We start from the raw sequence: 18,716 nt of genomic DNA, 5'->3' as shown, positions 1-18,716 counted from the left end.
AGTTAAACAGAAAGTGTATGCTTTTTGGATCTGAGCCGAACTCCCCTCCCAAGTATGATGAGTTCAGGTGTCCCCTTTGGAGTGAAGTTTTCTCTCACTGCCCCACTTCCCCTACGCTTTCTACACGCTTCCATTGTCGCAACAGTGACGTTGTTGTGTAACTGTGCTGTGCCTGTCTAGATTCCCCCCCGCCCCGGGCTAAAAATCCATCATCCTGTCATTGTCAGATTCCCCAGAACACTTCAGGACACATTGGCTGTTAACAAACTTAAATGTTTGACAGGATAAAATGACCTGAACGGGCGTGGGAGGTTTAGGGCCAAACTTCGCAGGCGTTCATTTATCCCATCCGTAGATCAGAACCTAGCAAGCAATACCAAACATTCTGTACGTCAGAGTCTTTTATTTCAAACAGTAATTAACATCTACTCTTGGCTTTAAAGTCCCCTTCTTTCTGTGACCCTCACCTGTTTTCTTTGAGTAAATTCAACAAGTTCAATTGCACCATTGTGTTCATAGAACCCTGGGCAGATGTGTCCATGAAACTCAAAATGAAGTTCGAGTGAAATAATTTTTTATTTATGTAGTGATCAGCCAACTTGAGAGAATATTTCTGTGATAGATTGTTTTTGCTTTTGTCTTATTTTTAAAAGAATTTTTGTTGAAGTATAGTTGACACACAATGTCACAGTAGTTTCGGGTGTACAACACAGTGATTCAAGAACTCTAGGTGTTATGCCGTGCTCACCGTAAGTATTAGCTCCCATCGGTCACCATACAGCGCTATTCCAGTACCACTGACTGTATTCCCTATGCTGTGCCTTTCATCCCTGTGACGTATTCATTCCACAACAGGGTACCTGTGTCTCCCACTCCCCTTTGCCCATTTTGCACATCCCCCTCTTTTTGTTTTTGTTTTAAATTTATTAACCCTGTCAAAGTTTGCTCTCTGTTAAAATAATAACAAATATCAATATTTATCTAAATGTCGTATGCGTTGTATGGATTTAATTTAACTTTACTTTTAAACCTTCCAGCCACATTTGCCAAATTAGAAGGAGACCATTCTTGGTGGAATCGACTGAGTTAATGTAATTTTTACTGCTCAAGGTCTTTCCCCACGTGAGAATGTATTTGGAGAAACGGATTACCTTACTAGAAAATAGTCTGAACCCAAAGATTTTCCTCACGATTTTCTCATGAGGTGGATGTACTCAAAGCATCAGCCCAAACTGGACATGCTCGAAAAGTTCTAGGAAGTCCCTGAGAGTGAATCGGCAGGCCCTCCTTTGCTTCTTGTAAATTATTAAAGGCCTCCTTGTGTGGGGCACCGTGGGAGAGAGGACCCTGCTCTTGCCTTCCGGGAGCTTTACAGTCAAGGACCGCCCGCTTTGATGAAAGAGAAGGCCTAAGGAAGTTGCAGAGAGAACAAAAATGCTGATTAAATACGTGTTCTACCTGTGCCAGCCATTGTGCCTGGACTTAGAGAGACCGACATACAGAATCATCAAGAGGAGGAAGTGATTCAGCATTTGAAGTGGGAGGGAAGAGGCTAGGAATAGTTCCCAGAGGCTGTGACATTTGAACTTGAAGAATGCTACAGAGAAGAGGGCAAGGAGCGGAGGAAACAACGTGAGCAAATGCAGGGAGGTGTAGATGTGGCCAGTCAGTGACAGCTGGATCCCAGGGTCCTTTACAGAGAGTGACAGATGCTGCACAAGTTGGGTCAGATCATGAGGCACGTTGAAGGACCTGCTGAAGGCTCCGGGCTTCACCCTGAAAGCATGGGGCAGCCTCCAGGGATTTTTAGTCAGGGAGCAACATGGTGAGATCACAGCTCACTCTTGGAGTCTTAGTGAAAAAATGGAGGTAGGGAGAGTCCCTTCAGGGATAACCTAGGAAAGAGGTGACAAGGACTCAAGGTGATGGTGGCGGCATTGGAGAGGAGGGAGCAGTTTTAAACTGTTGGCGGTGGAATCACCAGGACTCGGTATCTACCCTAGGTCTGTGCTCTGTTAAGCACATACAAAACACGTGTGGTTCTGTAGTCATGCAAGCTGCTTAAAGAGAAGGACAGAAGCAATCACCTGAGGAACAGTGTTTTGAAATTATACGTTGAATAGAAACCCGTGCTCTTTAAATAGAATATTTGTGTGGAGGATAATGGGATTGTAGAGTTCTCTCTCGACAATACTCACTTGATTGACTGCACTGAGGTCACCCAGAGGTGTTTCGCAGCTGCTGTGCTTAGCCGCTGTGGAATTGGTTTCATAGTTATTCCCAGGTTACAGATGGACAGGTTTTGTTTTTTAATAAAATATACAATTGAGATGACCAAATGACCTTGAGTCACTTGAATGTACAGATTAACATCTAACGAATGGCACACAGCCCACTGGAATGCTCAGGGGTGGTGGTAGAGTATCAGTTCAGCTAAGTGGTCTCAAGCAGTTTGCACATACGAAAGTCTCCTAGGAAAATGTACTGTGATTTTCGCAGGAAACCGATGCACCATGAACAGTCCCAACATCGGCACTTCTTTAGAGATGCGGTTCAAGATGATATCTGTTAGCTGCTTTTTATTGTACTCCTAGCCAGACCTGGTTTGCTGCTGCCATGCAGACAATTATCAATTGTTTCACTTTTCCCTCACTGTTTAGGGAGAGCAGTGTGCTTTCTGGGGCCGCGTGTACCTGCATAAATCCTTCTAGGAGGAAATTTCTCCCACTCATAGGCAACTTGACGATGATGTATTTTTCTTTTTTTATGCCAATTCAAACTCCATCCCGTTAAGGCTAGTTGAATCAGATTCTTCCAAAGCCTCCTTCCCTGCCCTTATATGACGAAACTTCTGGAAGTTGCATTAACTTTCATGGGCTGCCAGGGCATGACAGTAACTATTTCAGAATGCCACAGAGTGCTCTGGTAACAATTAATAAGTAATGGCATGGGGTATGTCATCACTTAAGAAACCAAGGCAGTCGTGCGCCTAACTTGATTATAAAAACCTCTGCTGTCTCGTGTACTCTCAATTCTCTGAATGAATATTGCAAAATAATGAACTTAAAATTAATTTATAATTATATATCCACCACACAGTACTGCAGGCAGACAGGTCAGCATGTCAACAACTCTACAGAGGCTACTTAAGAATGAGGATTCTTAAGTAGGGGAACCTATAGCGATATGGTGGAGATCGGAGATAATCAAGACCAAAGGTTATGCAATAATAATACTCCATTCATATTTAAATATTTTCACCCCCTTCCAATTTGGGAGCTCAAAGTTCTTGCATCCCAGGATGTAATTGGGTAAGGAAAATAACCGTTTCCCTCTTATTTGGTTAAAGGGAGGCTTTGTGGCACAAGTGGAGTTCTTTTAAAGGTCTTTGAAAGAGAAGATGGGTCAGCAAGATTGAGAGGAAAAGGAAGGTCAAATAAAGAAGTGTGTAGGTCACCGCGGCAGAAGCAAATCGAAAGAGTGGCTTGATGGAGCAGAGCAGATGGAAGGGAGTCCAGAACTGCCGGTCAGAATGAAAAAGAAGCCCACTAAAAATTCATATGGACTTTTGTCCGTTTAGCTTTCTAGTTAAATATTGAGCCCATTCTCCCCGGCACTTGAATTCCTCCTGAGTTTTCAGGTGGATATTAACTCCGAGCCCACTGAATTACATGCCCGTGATGAACTGTGTCCATGAGTCGAGATAGTGGTGTACCTCTTTGGCTAATGGGGGTCTGTATTAGGAAGTCACAATCTTAGACGATTTTACCAGGTTTCCTTCCCACAGAGATGTGGTTTAAAAAATTAAAAATGTAAACAAATCAACGAATATTCACTGTGTGTGTGTGTGAAACACTTCAGTGGAAGCCTGGGTGCATTGCAAAGAAGTGTGACGTTCTTACCGCAAAGAGGCGGGCCAGGTGGAAATCCATGAGATATTCAGTGAGAATGATGATAGCAATACAGAAACTATTACAAATCAGTGCGTGATCAATTGTCATGTAGATGATGACACTGCTAAGGGAGTATAAGATGTTTAAAAATCTGGTCCCTAGTCAGTTTTATATTTGGTTTTATATGGATTTGGGTGCCACGTGGAAGCATTGAATAGCAGAGAGATCTTTTATGGTGTTTTTGCTTCTCAACTTCTAGGAAGCAATCTGGTGTAGCTTGAAGGGTACAAGCTTCTGAGCCAGAAAAGCTGTATGTGAGTCCTTTTCTCTAGCATTTACTGGTGTGCTATCTTGGACAGGTTAATCTGATTTTCTCAGCCATCAAGTGGGGATAAAGGTAATCACCGCTCAGTCCCACCCAACCTGATACTTTTTGAAGTGATTAATAAATGTTTGCTTATTAAATCAATATTTTTATCATTTATTTGTAAATATATCCGACTATGGGTATTTCCTAATTCATGACTGTGCAACACTGTGGCTTCTCTTAATGGCTTTCCACAAAAATTTTTCCCATCTGTCCGTCTTATAAAGCAGTAAGTGGTCTTGAGAACAGCATGTATAATAGAAACATAACGCAGGGCGCATATGCAACTTTAAGTTTTTTTAGTAGCCACATTAAACAGAGCTTTCAAACATCTGAAATTAATTTTGATAAAATATTTTACCTAGTTCAGTATATCTAAAGTATTATTTCAACATGTAATCAGCATAAAATTATCAATAAGTATTTTACATTTGGGGGGGGACTCTTTCTTCAAAATTCAGTGTTTGTCTTACACCACCAGCACATCTAAATTTGGACACCAAATGGGTCAAATACTTTATTTAGATTTCATAAAATTTATAGATGAATAGAGTTTCATGTATGCAATTCTTCCAAACATAACTTTTTTCTGATAACTGAATGAAGCATCAGGTTTTAAATTTTAATTTAAGCAAATGAAAATTAAAATCGAGTAACTCAGTTGCTCTGGTCACAATTTAAAGGCTTAATAGCTATACGTGGCTAGTATGAAACAGCATAGACAAGAAATTGTCTTGAATTGTTTTTCAATAAGATCTTGGACTTCTGGCATTTCATCATTTCATATTATAAAATACAGACGCTCTAAACCTAGATTGCATTTTGGGAGTTGCCTTACACTGATTGTGCTTAGTAGTAACTTCTGACGTCCGGCTTGTCATTCTGACTGCTAGATTTATGAGATCTTTTTTTTTTTTTTTTAAGATTTTATTTATTTATTTGACAGAGATAGAGCCAGCGAGAGAGGGAACACAAGCAGGGGGAGTGGGAGAGGAAGAAGCAGACCCCCATTGGAGGAGCCCGATGTGGGGCTCGATCCCATAACGCCGGGATCACGCCCTGAGCCGAAGGCAGACGCCCAACCGCTGTGCCACCCAGGCGCCCCTAGATTTATGAGATCTTTGAATGAAACTCTCTAGATTAGCCTAAGGAATGTTTAGTTAATTTTAAAATGCTGCAGAATTGTTGTTTTGTCATAGTTTAAGTCTGAATTTATTATATTTGCGAATGAATAGTCTGAGTCTCGGGCTGTGTGACTTGCCCAAGGACCTGTGGCTAGCTAGTTGTGTGGCGGAGACAGCACTTAAACACGGACTTATGGGTCCATGCTACCATGGAATCTGTATTTTGCTTCATTTAGGTGCAGGTGGGCGCCTGATACCCTGCTTTGGATACAACATCTTACCTGAAGGAGGACCCTCTGTTGGGCCATATTTTTTGATTCTCCAAAGCGTCAATAACCCCAAATACAAGGAGAATGTGTTGTAGGCTGAGTCATTCCAGAATCCTCTTTGGGCAGAACAAGGTTATGGAGATGAAGGTCGTGGGGAAAGATGATTCCTTAGCAATAAAAAGTTATGTGCCTTCTCCCCACTCTGCTGCACTTTTGTAAAGGCAAGATTTAACTTGGCAGAAAAACAATTATAGCCCCCCCGCCCCCCGCAAATAGTGGTGTTCTTACTCCTTACATTTCTGTGTATAAATTTCTCTTTTGGAAATTTCTATTTGCTTGTAAGTAAAACCAGTATAGATGATTCATAAGTACTGAATGGAAATGGACATGGGATATTTAGCTGCATGGATCCCTAACATTCAGGGTAGCGTGTTCTTGGACATTGTTGGGTTCTATATGCTTTCTTACTGAGTGGCCAAAAAGGCTATGGGCTAATTTCCTGAGCTCTTGGCATTTACCGTGTCAATGGAGATTATATACATTATAGAAAAGGTCAATGTCTTCATTCAAAACTCCAAATTCAGAAATCTTGATTTAAAGGACGCTCTTTGATGCAAATAGTTATTGGTACTCTCATTCTGACTGTACTTACCTGAACTCCAGTGAGTGAGTCCATTGGAAATGAACCCCCGTGGTCAGGTTTATTTTATTAGGTATGTAGATGTTTTGGATGCAAATATAATCTTTCAGAAGTTTTCACCCTTTGTTGACACCATGTCCTCTAGCGCACATGCCCCGCCCCTTTTTAAAAAAATTCTGGGCAACCATTCAGAAATGTCTTTAAGGACTACTAATGGGTTCCAGGAGGTTTACTCTAAAATGAATGGCATTGCCCGGCCTTTGTTGGCATACTCATCAATTGTGTGAGTGCTTTTAAGAAATTTTGTATCCGTCAAGTGGTCATTTGTTACATCTTGCCTTTTGGTTTTCTACATCCCATTTGCTTGAGTTGTGTGCAAATAAAAGCTAGAGGAGAATTTGTGTTAGTCTGTGTATAAAGTACTTAGGTTTGGGATTGACATCTATTTGGGGCAAAGAAGAGGAACCTATGAGGGTGTTTTAAAGTAAGAAACAAAATAAGGACAGAATAAGCAAACCCTAAGATTTTTAGGTTTACTTTCTAATGCTTCATTACGTTGAAAGTCGCAGGTTTGAGGTTACCCGCTTGATAGCTCCGTTCAAACGGTAACTATTTCAAACTTTCCTCTGCATTCCCCTGTCTAGGGAGACAGTTACAGGATGCTCAATTATCATTCATGATTACATATTCCCAGAGGCCACCAGTAGCTTCCAAACATGGCCGCACATCAGAATCACTTACGGAGTTTTAAAAAAGACAGATTCTAGCCTCACCAGAGGTTGAGATTCTATCAGTCTTTTTGAGGCCCTGGAATCTGTGCTTTTTATAGAGATCTCCAGCTTTGGGTCCTTTCTGGGCTTTTGTCAGGCCCCTTTCCCCCAAACTAAATGAGTTAAATTCAGGAAACAAGATCAACACCATTGTCCTCCAGAACTGTGTAATTTAAAGACCGTAGGCAGGAGAGATCCAGTTAGGGACTATAGTCATAGAACAAGGGAATGTTTATAAGCTGATTGAAGGAAATCATGAGAGAAACTTTTTGGAGCAAAAGCATTTGGAGTACATAAGAACACGTAACATATCAGTGTTCTTTCACACATAGAATCCCTTCCACTTCTCCTTCCTAAGGCTGGGTTTAAGTCCACCTGGTAATTTATACCACGGGTGACACATGGAGGCTTAAAGAGAGCCTCCCTGTAGGTTCAGACGATCTGTACCTAAGGAGCATCGCACACCTGTTGGGAGAACCCTGCTCTCATGGTGGCTTGTTTCCAGAGGCACCCTGTGCCAAGACAAACCAGTATGTTCCTAGAGGTCTTCCTGGTAAACATTTTCGGCTGCATGTGTTCGGAGCATATGTCTTGAGGCAACGACATGCTTGGCAAATACTCCCTACTACTAGATGCCTCCTTGATAGCCACGACTTCCAGGCACAATGACACATTGTCTTTTAGGGGCTCTCTGATCTTAATGTGGTTTCTACAGGGAGGAGGCAAGGCTGCAGGTGATGCTTGCTTACAGTGTGCTTAACTCTGGTGTTGTACTTGATTCCTGCCCTAAGACAGTCTCAGAGGCCCTTTGTCTCTGAAAGATTTATTAATACAGATGAATGAATATATTCTGTACTATGTTATGTCACGGAAAAAGAGTGAAAAGATAGAATCCTTTGGGCACTGGCATTTATCGTTAACTGCCATATTTTTGTGATAATACTTTCACACTTGTATTTACTAAATTTCCAGAAAGACTAATATGCAGGTTATTATGCATATAAAATGTAACCGACTTGATTACCAAAATGTTTCATTAAATATATCACAAACTAGTTCTAAAGGCTCAGTGAGAAATATTGGATTTATAAGCAATGATAGAAAAAAAAAAAACAAGAATCATCATCAGCTTAAGTTTTTTTTTTTTTAATCACTTTAGGGTTTTGAATGAAATAGTGTTTAATATGATCATTATAAAAGCTGGCTTTTTCTTCAAGCTGGAAAAAATTTCTTGGTTGTTGTCTAAAGGATATTTCTTGCTTCCCATAATATGGTATTGACATTGACATTAAGGAAGGTGAATAGACCCCTAGGCTACATTTAATGAGAGTGGTTTTGTGATGTAACCTTCATGCTAGTAAAGTAGCTACCAGTCGACCAGTAGCCTACAAACAATCTTTCCTGAAGCAGAGAGGTCAGCTAAGCACACCCAGAAACTTCCTTGCAACTTCTAAGCTTGTGAAGGTAGAAGCGGGTTTGGACTTTGATTTGCCCTTAAAAATATTTGTGGTCATGCCACCAGGCCACCCAGAAGCAGAAAGGAAATTTTTACGAATATTAGATTATCTGTTAAAGTAATAATTTAATTTAGATTTGAGGGTTATTATGGAACTATCAATTAAACATGCCAGTAATCCAGTTGATTTTATTTATTAAATTTAGATTATATTAATATAGTTTAAAATGCATGACATTTATGTCGCATCATCAGGGAACAAACGGTCTCTCAGCAAACTTCTCCCAGTCGTGAAGCTTAACCCTTGAAGTGTCAAAACATTTTAATTTAATAATTTTGAACAGAATTCTTTCTATTAATTACCTTAGTGTTTTCTATATTATGTCTGTGACTATAGGATGCTAACATAGTTTAACCATGTCTAAATGAATTCAGATCATTAGCAAATGTATTAGTTAATAAAGATTCTATAATATATGGTTACCTTTAGAGCTCTTGAAATGTTAAGGGTCAACTCTTTTTATGCTAAATTAGGTTCCTATCCTTCAAAAGTTTTATGTCTGCTTTTCGTTCCTGATTTTTCAGTTACTCTCAACCATCAGCTGACAGCTGTCACTTACTCAACTGTCAGGATGCCCTGACTTTAGGAGCCTTCATACATCCGTAATTGCTTTTAATCTAACATAACTTGAGGAGGAAATTAGGGTGTTAGAATAATGTTCACCAGGGGAGAAATAAGCTCTGACTGGAGATGGATGAGGTAAGGTGGGAACTCTTAGTATCAAAGACTCTGAGCTTTAATAGAAAGACTTTATGCCATCTGTTTAGACTATAGGGACGCGTTTGATGATTCATTAGTTCAACTTTTACTAGGGCCTTGGGACCCAAAGATGAAAACCATGTGGTTCGTGCCCTAAGGATGCTCCCCAGACCAGTAAGTGCCTGGCTATCACAGAAGGACAAACAGACCATGGAGGGCATCAAATAAGACTGTAATCTCTGGAATTCAACTAGGTTTTGAATAAGTGAAATTTCTGGGTAAAAAAAAAAGTAGATTATTTGAGGGCCGCTCTTAAATGTGTACAAGACAAATATGCTGAGGTTACCACTGCTTAGAAGTTCCAATTCATTGTGTGTGTGTGTGTGTGTGTGTGTCTGTCTATATAGATAGATAGATATATGTACATATGTGTGTATATATATATGTGTGTGTGTGCACACGCACACACACACACACACACCCCTCATCTTCTTTATCCATTCATCAGTTGATGGACCTTTGGGCTATCTCCATAGTTTGGCTGTCTTGCTATTTGTAACGATGTGGATGGAGCTAGAGTATATTATGTTAATGAAATAAGTCAGTCAGAGAAAGACAAATACCACATGATCTCACTCATATGTAGAATTTAAGAAAGAAAACAGATGAACATATGGGAAGGGGAAAAAGAGATAAAGGAGAGAGGAAAACAAGACATAAGAACTCTTAATGATAGAGCACAAACTGAGGGTTGATGGAGAGAGGTGGGTGGGGGATGGGCTAGAGGGGGATGGGTATAACAGAGGGTACTTGTGAGGAGCACTGGGTGTCGTATGTAAGGGATGAATCAAAGAATTCTCCTCCGGAAACCAATATTGCACTGTATGTTAACTAACAAAATTTAAATTTTTAAAAGAGAAAAAAAAAGTTGCAATTCATATTAAGGGAAGTACTAGAATAAAAATTAAATGCAGAGACCCTGGGAGTCTGACAAACCTGTGTCTGAATGACCTTGGGCAATCTTATTTTGATTCCCTTCCATCGCCTCTAAGACGGAGATGTAATGCCTACCTTATAAGGTTGCCGTGAGGATCCCGTGAAATGTTATGTGAAAAGTGCCTAGCAGAGTACCTGAATCCCGTTCAGTGCCCCGTGAATATATTCTCTTGTCTGCCTCTTCTTCCCCTCACCTCCCTTCAATGTTGTTTGGTAAGGGGTATCTGTAAAAAGAGTAAAACATAAAATGACAAATACTTCTTTTCATATTTCTATGCGGCTGCCTGAAGTCATGTTCTTTTAATTGAATGACAGTCACATCATTTGAAAGGCTGGTCTAATAATAGCACCAAAGATTGGAAGCTGACAAAGTGCAAATTTTCAGTCAAGTCTTGATTCCAATTTAGACGTGGAAAGACGAGAGTTGAAAAAGAATCCTTGTTACTGAAAGCACAGATACCTCCGTAGGCACACTCTTGCACTGGAATTGTTTGGACCCCTTTTAGTAAAACACACACCAAATGCCACTGTGCATCATCAACCTTAAAAAGGTTACAGACCCCGAATGTGTGAGACTCAGTGGTGCCACAGCACCTTCACTTGCCTGAAGTGCTCGTGTGCACAGTTTGGGCATGTTTCTCCTGCCTGTGAAAGGCTTCAGTTCATCAGGCAATTCCCCATACTGCGCCGCTTTGTAATTTCCACCTTCATTACTAGCGAAAGCCGTCAGTGACCCCGAGTAAAGCAAGAGTAGAAAATTACTTGGGTTTCATGCTCTTCACGGCTGTGTTAGTGAAGACATAGATTTTCATGGACCCTCAAAGAAGTCTTCCGTCAGAAATCATGCCCACCGAAAGATCAATTAGTTACGCTTTTGTTTTTAAGTAACTTCGCAGTTTTCTTAGTCTCTTCGCTGGTCTAAACCTGCTTTCTTTTGGGGGTGAGACACTTGATGTTCAGCCATAAATAGTGGCTCCTTCTTGGTCTTATAAATTAAGTTATTTAACCAGTTGATTTAGGCTGTGCTTTTAAAAGAATAGAACTATGGATTTGAACCCAATCACTTTCCTTTACTAGTTGTATCAACAGATGTTCAGTGTTTCATTTTTCCTTAAGGGTGTATGGTTTCTCACTGCCTCTTGGCTTCACATGGGGATTCTGTGCTATTGGTTTTGTCTGTAAGAATTTAAGCTGTTTAAAGCTGTTTGTACATGTGGCCAAGAGCTCCTAGTTCCCCAAGCAACGGTTTATCACCCGCCCTGTGTTATCTCTGCTCTTACATTTCTTCAATCACAGAACACAACAGCACGGGCGAGCTCGGTCTGGGATCGCGCGTGCGTTCGGTATGCACGGACTGTTTATGGCGAGCCGTGTGGGTCGGGCTCATGTTCCTGGAGTGCTCTGAGCAGCGTTACTAATCTGTCAGCATAGTATGTTCTCGTGGATAAATATAGACATACGGGCACTCTGTGAGTTGTAGGTCACTGTCTTACTGTGCAGCTAAAAATGGTCCCATTGGTATGAAGAGTCTGCCCTGGACGGAAGGCCTGTTTTAGTTTGTCTTCTACTGTAGGTCTTCAGCACCTGACTAAAAATACACCTTGGCCAAAAATACGAGAGCCCTACCTTGTGGCCGAGACACTTATGGTGCCAGTGAGCAACGGGATCATGGAGTCCGTCATTATGTTTTTTTGCTTTGGAACATAGTCTGTGTAGCAATTCCAGACTGTTCGTTTGGGTTCCTTTTCAGGCTCATGGAGATTACAACAGCTTGTTGGAGACGATCCTGTGTGATCAGCTTCATAAAAGGGCTTGGTAGGTACGAAAGGCTGGTGAAACATATGGCACGGATCATTGGTTGTTAAATGCTGAATGTAGGGAAGATTCTTCTAAAGGTTTCAATGGATGCGGGTGGGGGGAGGGTGTCGATTGCATCTGCATGTGGGGATTTACTTTGGATGTCACCGTTCAGAGGCAAGAATAATGCTTTTTAAGTTTCTGTTTGGGATTGCAGTGTTTCGGAGGTAATTTTTGTATGTAAGTCTATGGAACAACAGGCTGTGATGTAATGGAATTTTTCTGTGCACTGAAGTTTCACTGGAGATTTCAGTGCGACTATCTGTGCTGCAAAATTGCAATCTGTAAAAATAGCTTAGTATGTATTTGGAAAATAGGTAATACCATTGCATTTTATATTAGAGCAGAGGTAGGATTTATTCTTGATTTCTTCTAAATATTAATGTAAATACTCAATTATTTTGTTTAAAGCATTGAAATAAGCCTAAGGCAGTTTTCCCTTTGCTTTTGGCTTAGCCTTCTCCAACATGTACAAATAAAATGTTTTCTTTTATTGTTTATGAATTAAGAAATAGGACACCATGGGTTAACCAACGTTAAACTGCATGCCTCTGCTTTTCCTTTATCAGAGTAATAGCCTGGTTACATTAGTTCTAGCATAACCTTGTAAGCAATATTGTACAGGAGCCCAGAAAAATTAATGAGAGGAAACTTCCATGACACAGGGTTAATTACATGCATCTTGGATATCGACCGTTTAACTTTCTATTTAATGAAGGTAGGAAAAGTTAATTTGTAAATGGTAAAGGCACAACATATGGCTCTAATAGAGGAGAAACATTTTGTTTATTAATGATTTGGGAGATTTAATTACTTGTTAATTATTCTTCTGCACTATCTCTAATGATAAACTATTAGATATTTACATAAGATACCATTCTGTTTCTAGGAATGAAATCTTGATTCATCATTAATTTACCCCTTACTTTGTGGTTTCTAAAGTTGAGTGTGTGTTAGGGAACTTTTTTTTCCTCTAAGAGATTTTTTTTTTAATGTATGTCAAGTGTACAAGTTAAATGACAAAACTTACAGTTTCACGTATTAGGAAAAACTGCATCCTAATAGGACTTGTGTGAACTACTGAGTCTTTTTGTTGTTTGATATCTCTTGGATACGTTACTAACCCTTACTGTGTTTCCACTGAATGGACCACTCCCATGATCTGGCAGACATCTTAATAACTCCTTTTTACTTATTGTCTTTCTTGCTCCCAATATATAAACTTCACTTTTATAAGGGGTCAGTAACAACAAGTATCTTTCTGTGAGTTCATAGATTTATCACCATCTCACTGTCTTAGATTATAAACTTCTGGTAGGCAGGGATCAAGTGAATTTTACATAGTCATTGTATATCTCCGTAACTATTTAAGAATCTAATGAAATCTCAAATCTTTTTTTATTAAATGAGCTGTCTTCAAAGTAAATAAGTACATAGGAACCAGGAATGTAATAAATCTTTTGATGTTGACAAAATAAAAAACTAACTAGACTACAAAGGATTTCACTTATTCAGTTAATGTATTTAACAAGAGTCGAGTGAGCTTCTACTGTATACCCTGCCCTGGAAGTTTTTCCTTTACTATAGAAGTTGGAAATATATCATCATGTAGAGTATATAATGCATATACATAATGTCTATCTCTTATATACATATATGTATATTGTTGTATACATTAGATAACAATGCATATTGTAATGCATATGGTAACTGTGTATATGCATTTTATAATATAATCTGTATTAACAAAGACGTATGTAGGATTAGACTCCCCTTCAGGTCACTGCCTCCATCATGTAATCTGAAAGGGGATCCTGCGGGGAAATAGCTAAAACTTTGCTTTATGACCTTCATTTGTCAAAATACGGCAGCTTCTGGCACCGCTCCTGGTGGCTGTCCCTGCACATCCAGTCTGCGCTGTCCTCATTGTCCCTTTAGGTTGGTTCCCTGTATAATGCTCCCACTAGCACAGTGGCAAAAACTTCTGTCAGAGACTGTTCTTCTCTTTCCCTCAATGCCCAGCTTCAGAATGTTTCTAATAAAATGGCTCAGAAAGCCAGGCTTGTCATTTGGGGAGGCCTGAAGTCTAGTGCCCAAATAGTGGTCTGCAAGCGACTGCTATTCCCACAGCCTCTAGAGCCTTTTTGACCATGACCCACAGAAAAAAACCACATTTTGCATTATGACCCAGAACACACACCCCATACATATCTGTAGGTGCAGACAGACTGAAAACAAAAGTTTTGTGAAATAGTGTTTACTTACCCTCACTGTGCTGGATGTCATCACCCTGCTATTTTCTCTCCTGTGGTTTTCTATTCTATCTCACTGAACTCATCCTGGTTAGCGCCCAGTATATAGGTTTGGTGATCGAGTAATGGGTCACAAGCCACACTTTGACAAACTGCTTTGAAGATTTCATAAGCCAGGCGTGTTCAACACACCAATAGTCATTCTCTACTGAAATGACATGCTGTCATCCGTGATACTATATTCTACTCCTGGGCAGATTGGTGCTTTATTTGTCAGCATCTTGCTTGGTTGCAGAAATAGCTCTCTCAATACACTTAGTGTGAGTCTTGGGTTGAATGTCGGGCTTCTAAGCTGGAGACAATTCATGACCTCATACATCTTAATGCTTCCGTACTCCTTAATGCAGCAAATATTTATTGAGTATTAAGCTAAAAGGTGGGGATACAAAAGGAATAAAACAAATTCCTTGCCCTCGCTGCACTTAAGTGCAGTGGGGAGACAGGTAGAAAACAAATATATGACGTCTATCATATATCATTGAGAGGTCAGTGCCCTGCAGGAGGGTAAAGCTGGGTAAAGGGATGGAGGGAAGTACCAGGGAGTGGCTGGCCAGAACAGCCTCTAATAAAACCAGAAGGGAGTGAGCCGCCATCACATGTCCTTTCTTCCCTACTTATACGAATTCCTGCAACCCCAGTGCTCCCCACCCCCATTCTCTTCCGCCGTGACGCCTTCTCTGACTATCTATCATCGGTTATTTCCAGGTCTCAACTTCATCGTCACCATCCCAGAGAGTCCCGCCCTGACCCCACAGTCACACATATGTCTCCCCTGTTCCTTCACAGCACTTCCTATTTTGTAACTGTATTTCTGGGTGTATTTATTTTATAATGCCTTCCTCCCCTGCATACTACCAGCTCCCCTGGCAGCTAACACAGCGCTTGGAGTAGAGTGGGCCCTTGGTAAATATTAGCTGACTGAATAAATGAACAAATGAAATGCATAGATAAATGAAGCTAACGAATGCTCTCCTAAATTTCTGTGCTCTTCCAACCTGACACAGCCTTGTGGCATCTTGTAGCTGAAAATACTACATTTTTTAAATCTCTCAGATTGTCTTTTTAAATTTATCTTTGAATTCTCCCCAGAACTTTGCAGAGTAACTTATACAACAAGGATCGATGAAAATTTGTTATTCAGGGAACAGATTAACTGATCTCACTTACAAACTTTTTCTGAAAGGACTCAAACTGTATTGTGATGTAGGTATGATAAAGGATGTCTGTGTAAATGACACCCCACATCCTTGTCATGTGTCCTACGTGTAAACACTCTGAGACTCACACCACTCGCCCCGCACATTTAGTTCATGTGAAAGGATGTAGCTGGACCTGAGATCTGAGTGAACATTCCAACCTATGTGATGGAACCCAGATTAAAATAGTGTTTGATTTTTTAACGTATTTTTAAATTGAGTTTAGTTCCTTAAATTGAGTTTAGCCATTATAAGATGTAGGGAACTTTTTATAAATGGGCCTTATCTTTTAAACAATGTTTTATTACAAAATTTTTCGAACACAAAAGGGTAAAGAATATACAACATATCGCTCTCTCTCAGATTCAACAGTTATCAAGATTTTGCCAGGTTTGCTTCATTATACTTCTTTCTCTTTGTTAAAGCATTTCAAATCAGATAGAGATATCATTTCATTGAACTCCAAACAATCAGTATGCATTCTAGAAAATATGGATATGTTCTTAACTACCCATAGTGCTAATTTTATACTTAGCGAAATTGACCACAATTCTGTGATGTAACCTAATCTCCAGTTCATATTCAAGGTGCTTTGATTGTCATTTTTCAGAAATGTCTTTTAACAGTTGGGCTGCTTCAGTCAAGATTCAGACAAGGTCCACACATTACGTTGGGTTGTTCTGTTCCCTAAGTCTTTAATCATCCTACTCATTTTTACCTCCTCCATTGACTTGTAGAAATTAGTGCAGTTTTCTTATAAGATGTACCCAATGTACCTTTGAATTATCTCTTTGCTTCCTTAGGGTGACATTTAACATGTTTCTGTATCCCCATTGTTTTCTTGGAAATGGACATTAGCTACAATATTTTGAAAACTTGATGAACATGGACATAGGGCGAGTTACAACTTCCTCTCTGCCACACTGCCAGAGTCATTTCTGTTTCAGTGGGAGGAGCCTGAAAGCCGCTCTGTCATTCAGGAGTACATAGCCAACATCACTTTCAGTGCTTGGCTGTAGAAACGCTGACCAGTGTCCTGCCACTGGTAGGGAGTTTTGAGAAAGCTTCTAGAGTTGATAGTCTAAAAATGCTTTTAAAACACATTAATGATTATAACATCTCACCAGGAAACCTATTTTGCATGTTTTCTTTATTGGGAAAGGATGATATGACTGGACTTCAGGTCCATCTGTATAAGATTCACTTATTTTCTTCTTCCTGTTTCCGTAGACCCCATCCAGATTCCCATCTTTATTCTTTTTCTCATAGTAGGTACAGTGGTCTTTAATTTGTATTGTCCTTCAAATAGCCCTTCTTTAGCCCACCCTCCACAACACCAGTTCAGCATTTTTCCCGGAAATCTGCTAGCTCCCAGTTGTCCTCTAAATAAAGTCTAAACTCATTGGCTTGCCATTCAAGACTTTAGTTCTAATCGTAAGAACTAGGAACCTACATTTTAATAGGACTTAAGAGTTTAAGTTTTTCGTATATATACAATTATTTCGTTCACACAAAGGCTGTACTATAGAATTAGATGGGTTCAGTTCAACAAATATTAAGGTAAGCACAATTATTTAATAGTTATGCCAGGCACTGTGCTAAGTGCATGGAATAAAGACAAGATGTAGTCCTGTTCTTGAGGACTTTACAGTTCCTTAGTGAAGAGAGAGTTTGAACATGTGTGCTAAGATAGGCCTGTGTGGTAGGAGGGTGGAGGGAGGGAGGGACGAGGAGAGACTCTTAGCAGATGTCTCCATGCACCTGCCAAGCTATTCCCTCTGCCTGAGTTGCCCCTTTCTCCTTTCTGCCCATCAGAATCCTACCTGTTCTTTAAGACCTGGGTCAAATGCCATCTATTCCATAGTGTCTGGCTTATCAATGGTCCAGAAAAGAGATGATGCTTCCGTCCTTCACTAGGCCTACTACAGGGAGAGGCAGACTCTCGGTACATAATTATTTTTTTAATGTTAACACAAGTCTTGCATTTGCGTTTAGGAATAAAGACAGGCTTCCTCACGTGTCCACCTGTACTATAGGGAGTTGCCAGTCTCAGGAAGGTGAGTGGAACCAGAGAAGAAGCAGAAGGGTTAGGATCATTTGTAAAGCTTTCCTCCATAGAGAGGATAAATGATACAATCTCACTAATTCATATTAATTCAAGGGAAGGCAAGTGTTAAATTTTTTTTAATTTTTGCATTTGAGTATAATTGACACACAATGTTACATCAGTTTCAGGTGTACAACATAGCGATTCAGCAAGTTTATATGTGATGCTCTCCACGAGCGTAGCTCCCATCTGTCACCATACAAGCTGTTACAGTACTATTGACTGTATTCCCTGTGCGGTGCCTTTCATCCCTGTGACTTTCTCATTCCACAGCTGGAAGTCTGTACCTCCCACTCCCCATCATCCATTTTGCCCATCCTGGTACCCCTCCGGCAACCATCAGTTTGTTCTCTGTATTTATAGGTCTGATTCTACTTTTTGTTTATTCATTTGTTTGTTTGGGGTTTTTTTAGATGTGAGTGAAATCATATGGAGTTTGTCTTTCTCAATCTGACTTATTTCACTTAGCAGAATACCCTCTAGGTCCACCCATGTTGTTGCAAATGGCATGATCTCATCCTTCGTGTGGCTGTGTAATATTTCAGTGTGTGTACACATATACTTCATCTTCCTTATCCACTTGTCTGTTGATGGATAAGTGTTAATTATTGTTTGAATTGTTCAAGTCTTGAATAAGTGATGTTTTATGAATTTTCAGTGTATATATTTTTTAAAGATTTTATTTCTTTGAGAGAAAGAGAGACAGCACAAGTGGGGGGGGGGAGAAGGGGCAGAAGGAGAAGCAGACTCCCCACTGAGCAGCGAGCAGGATTCAGGGCTCGATATCAGGACTCTGGGCTCATGACCTGAGCCGAGGGCAGACGCTAAACCACCTGAGCCACCCAGGTGCCCCTTCAGCGTGTATTTTTATGTAGTCATAGAATACTGGTGCAGAGAGGACAACCTGGCCTGGCCTCTTTAACAGATAAGGAAACTGAAGCCCAGTTGGTGCAGGTTCACCCCCAAGGT

At 40.2% G+C, this 18,716-nt stretch overlaps 1 protein-coding gene across 6 annotated transcripts in view; it reads left to right on the top strand.

Moving 5' to 3' along the window:
- FRY (FRY microtubule binding protein) overlaps positions 1–18,716 on the top strand; it is a 429,999-nt gene that overhangs the window by 194,021 nt on the left and 217,262 nt on the right. Inside the window, exon 1 of one of the 6 annotated variants that reach the window (XM_057309298.1) lies at positions 1,188–12,090. The exons of the other annotated variants lie outside the window; for them this stretch is intronic. Within the exon in view, the coding sequence (XP_057165281.1) occupies positions 12,030–12,090 (61 nt within the window). The 5' untranslated portion in view covers positions 1,188–12,029. Of the gene's footprint in view, positions 1–1,187; positions 12,091–18,716 lie in introns of those variants that run through there. 6 annotated transcript variants of the gene reach the window in all.

This window comes from Ursus arctos, unplaced genomic scaffold (genome assembly GCF_023065955.2).
Source record: "Ursus arctos isolate Adak ecotype North America unplaced genomic scaffold, UrsArc2.0 scaffold_10, whole genome shotgun sequence".
Lineage (NCBI taxonomy): Eukaryota > Metazoa > Chordata > Mammalia > Carnivora > Ursidae > Ursus > Ursus arctos.
Note: the sequence above shows the minus strand (reverse complement) of the source record. Positions and strands in the feature narration are given on the sequence as shown.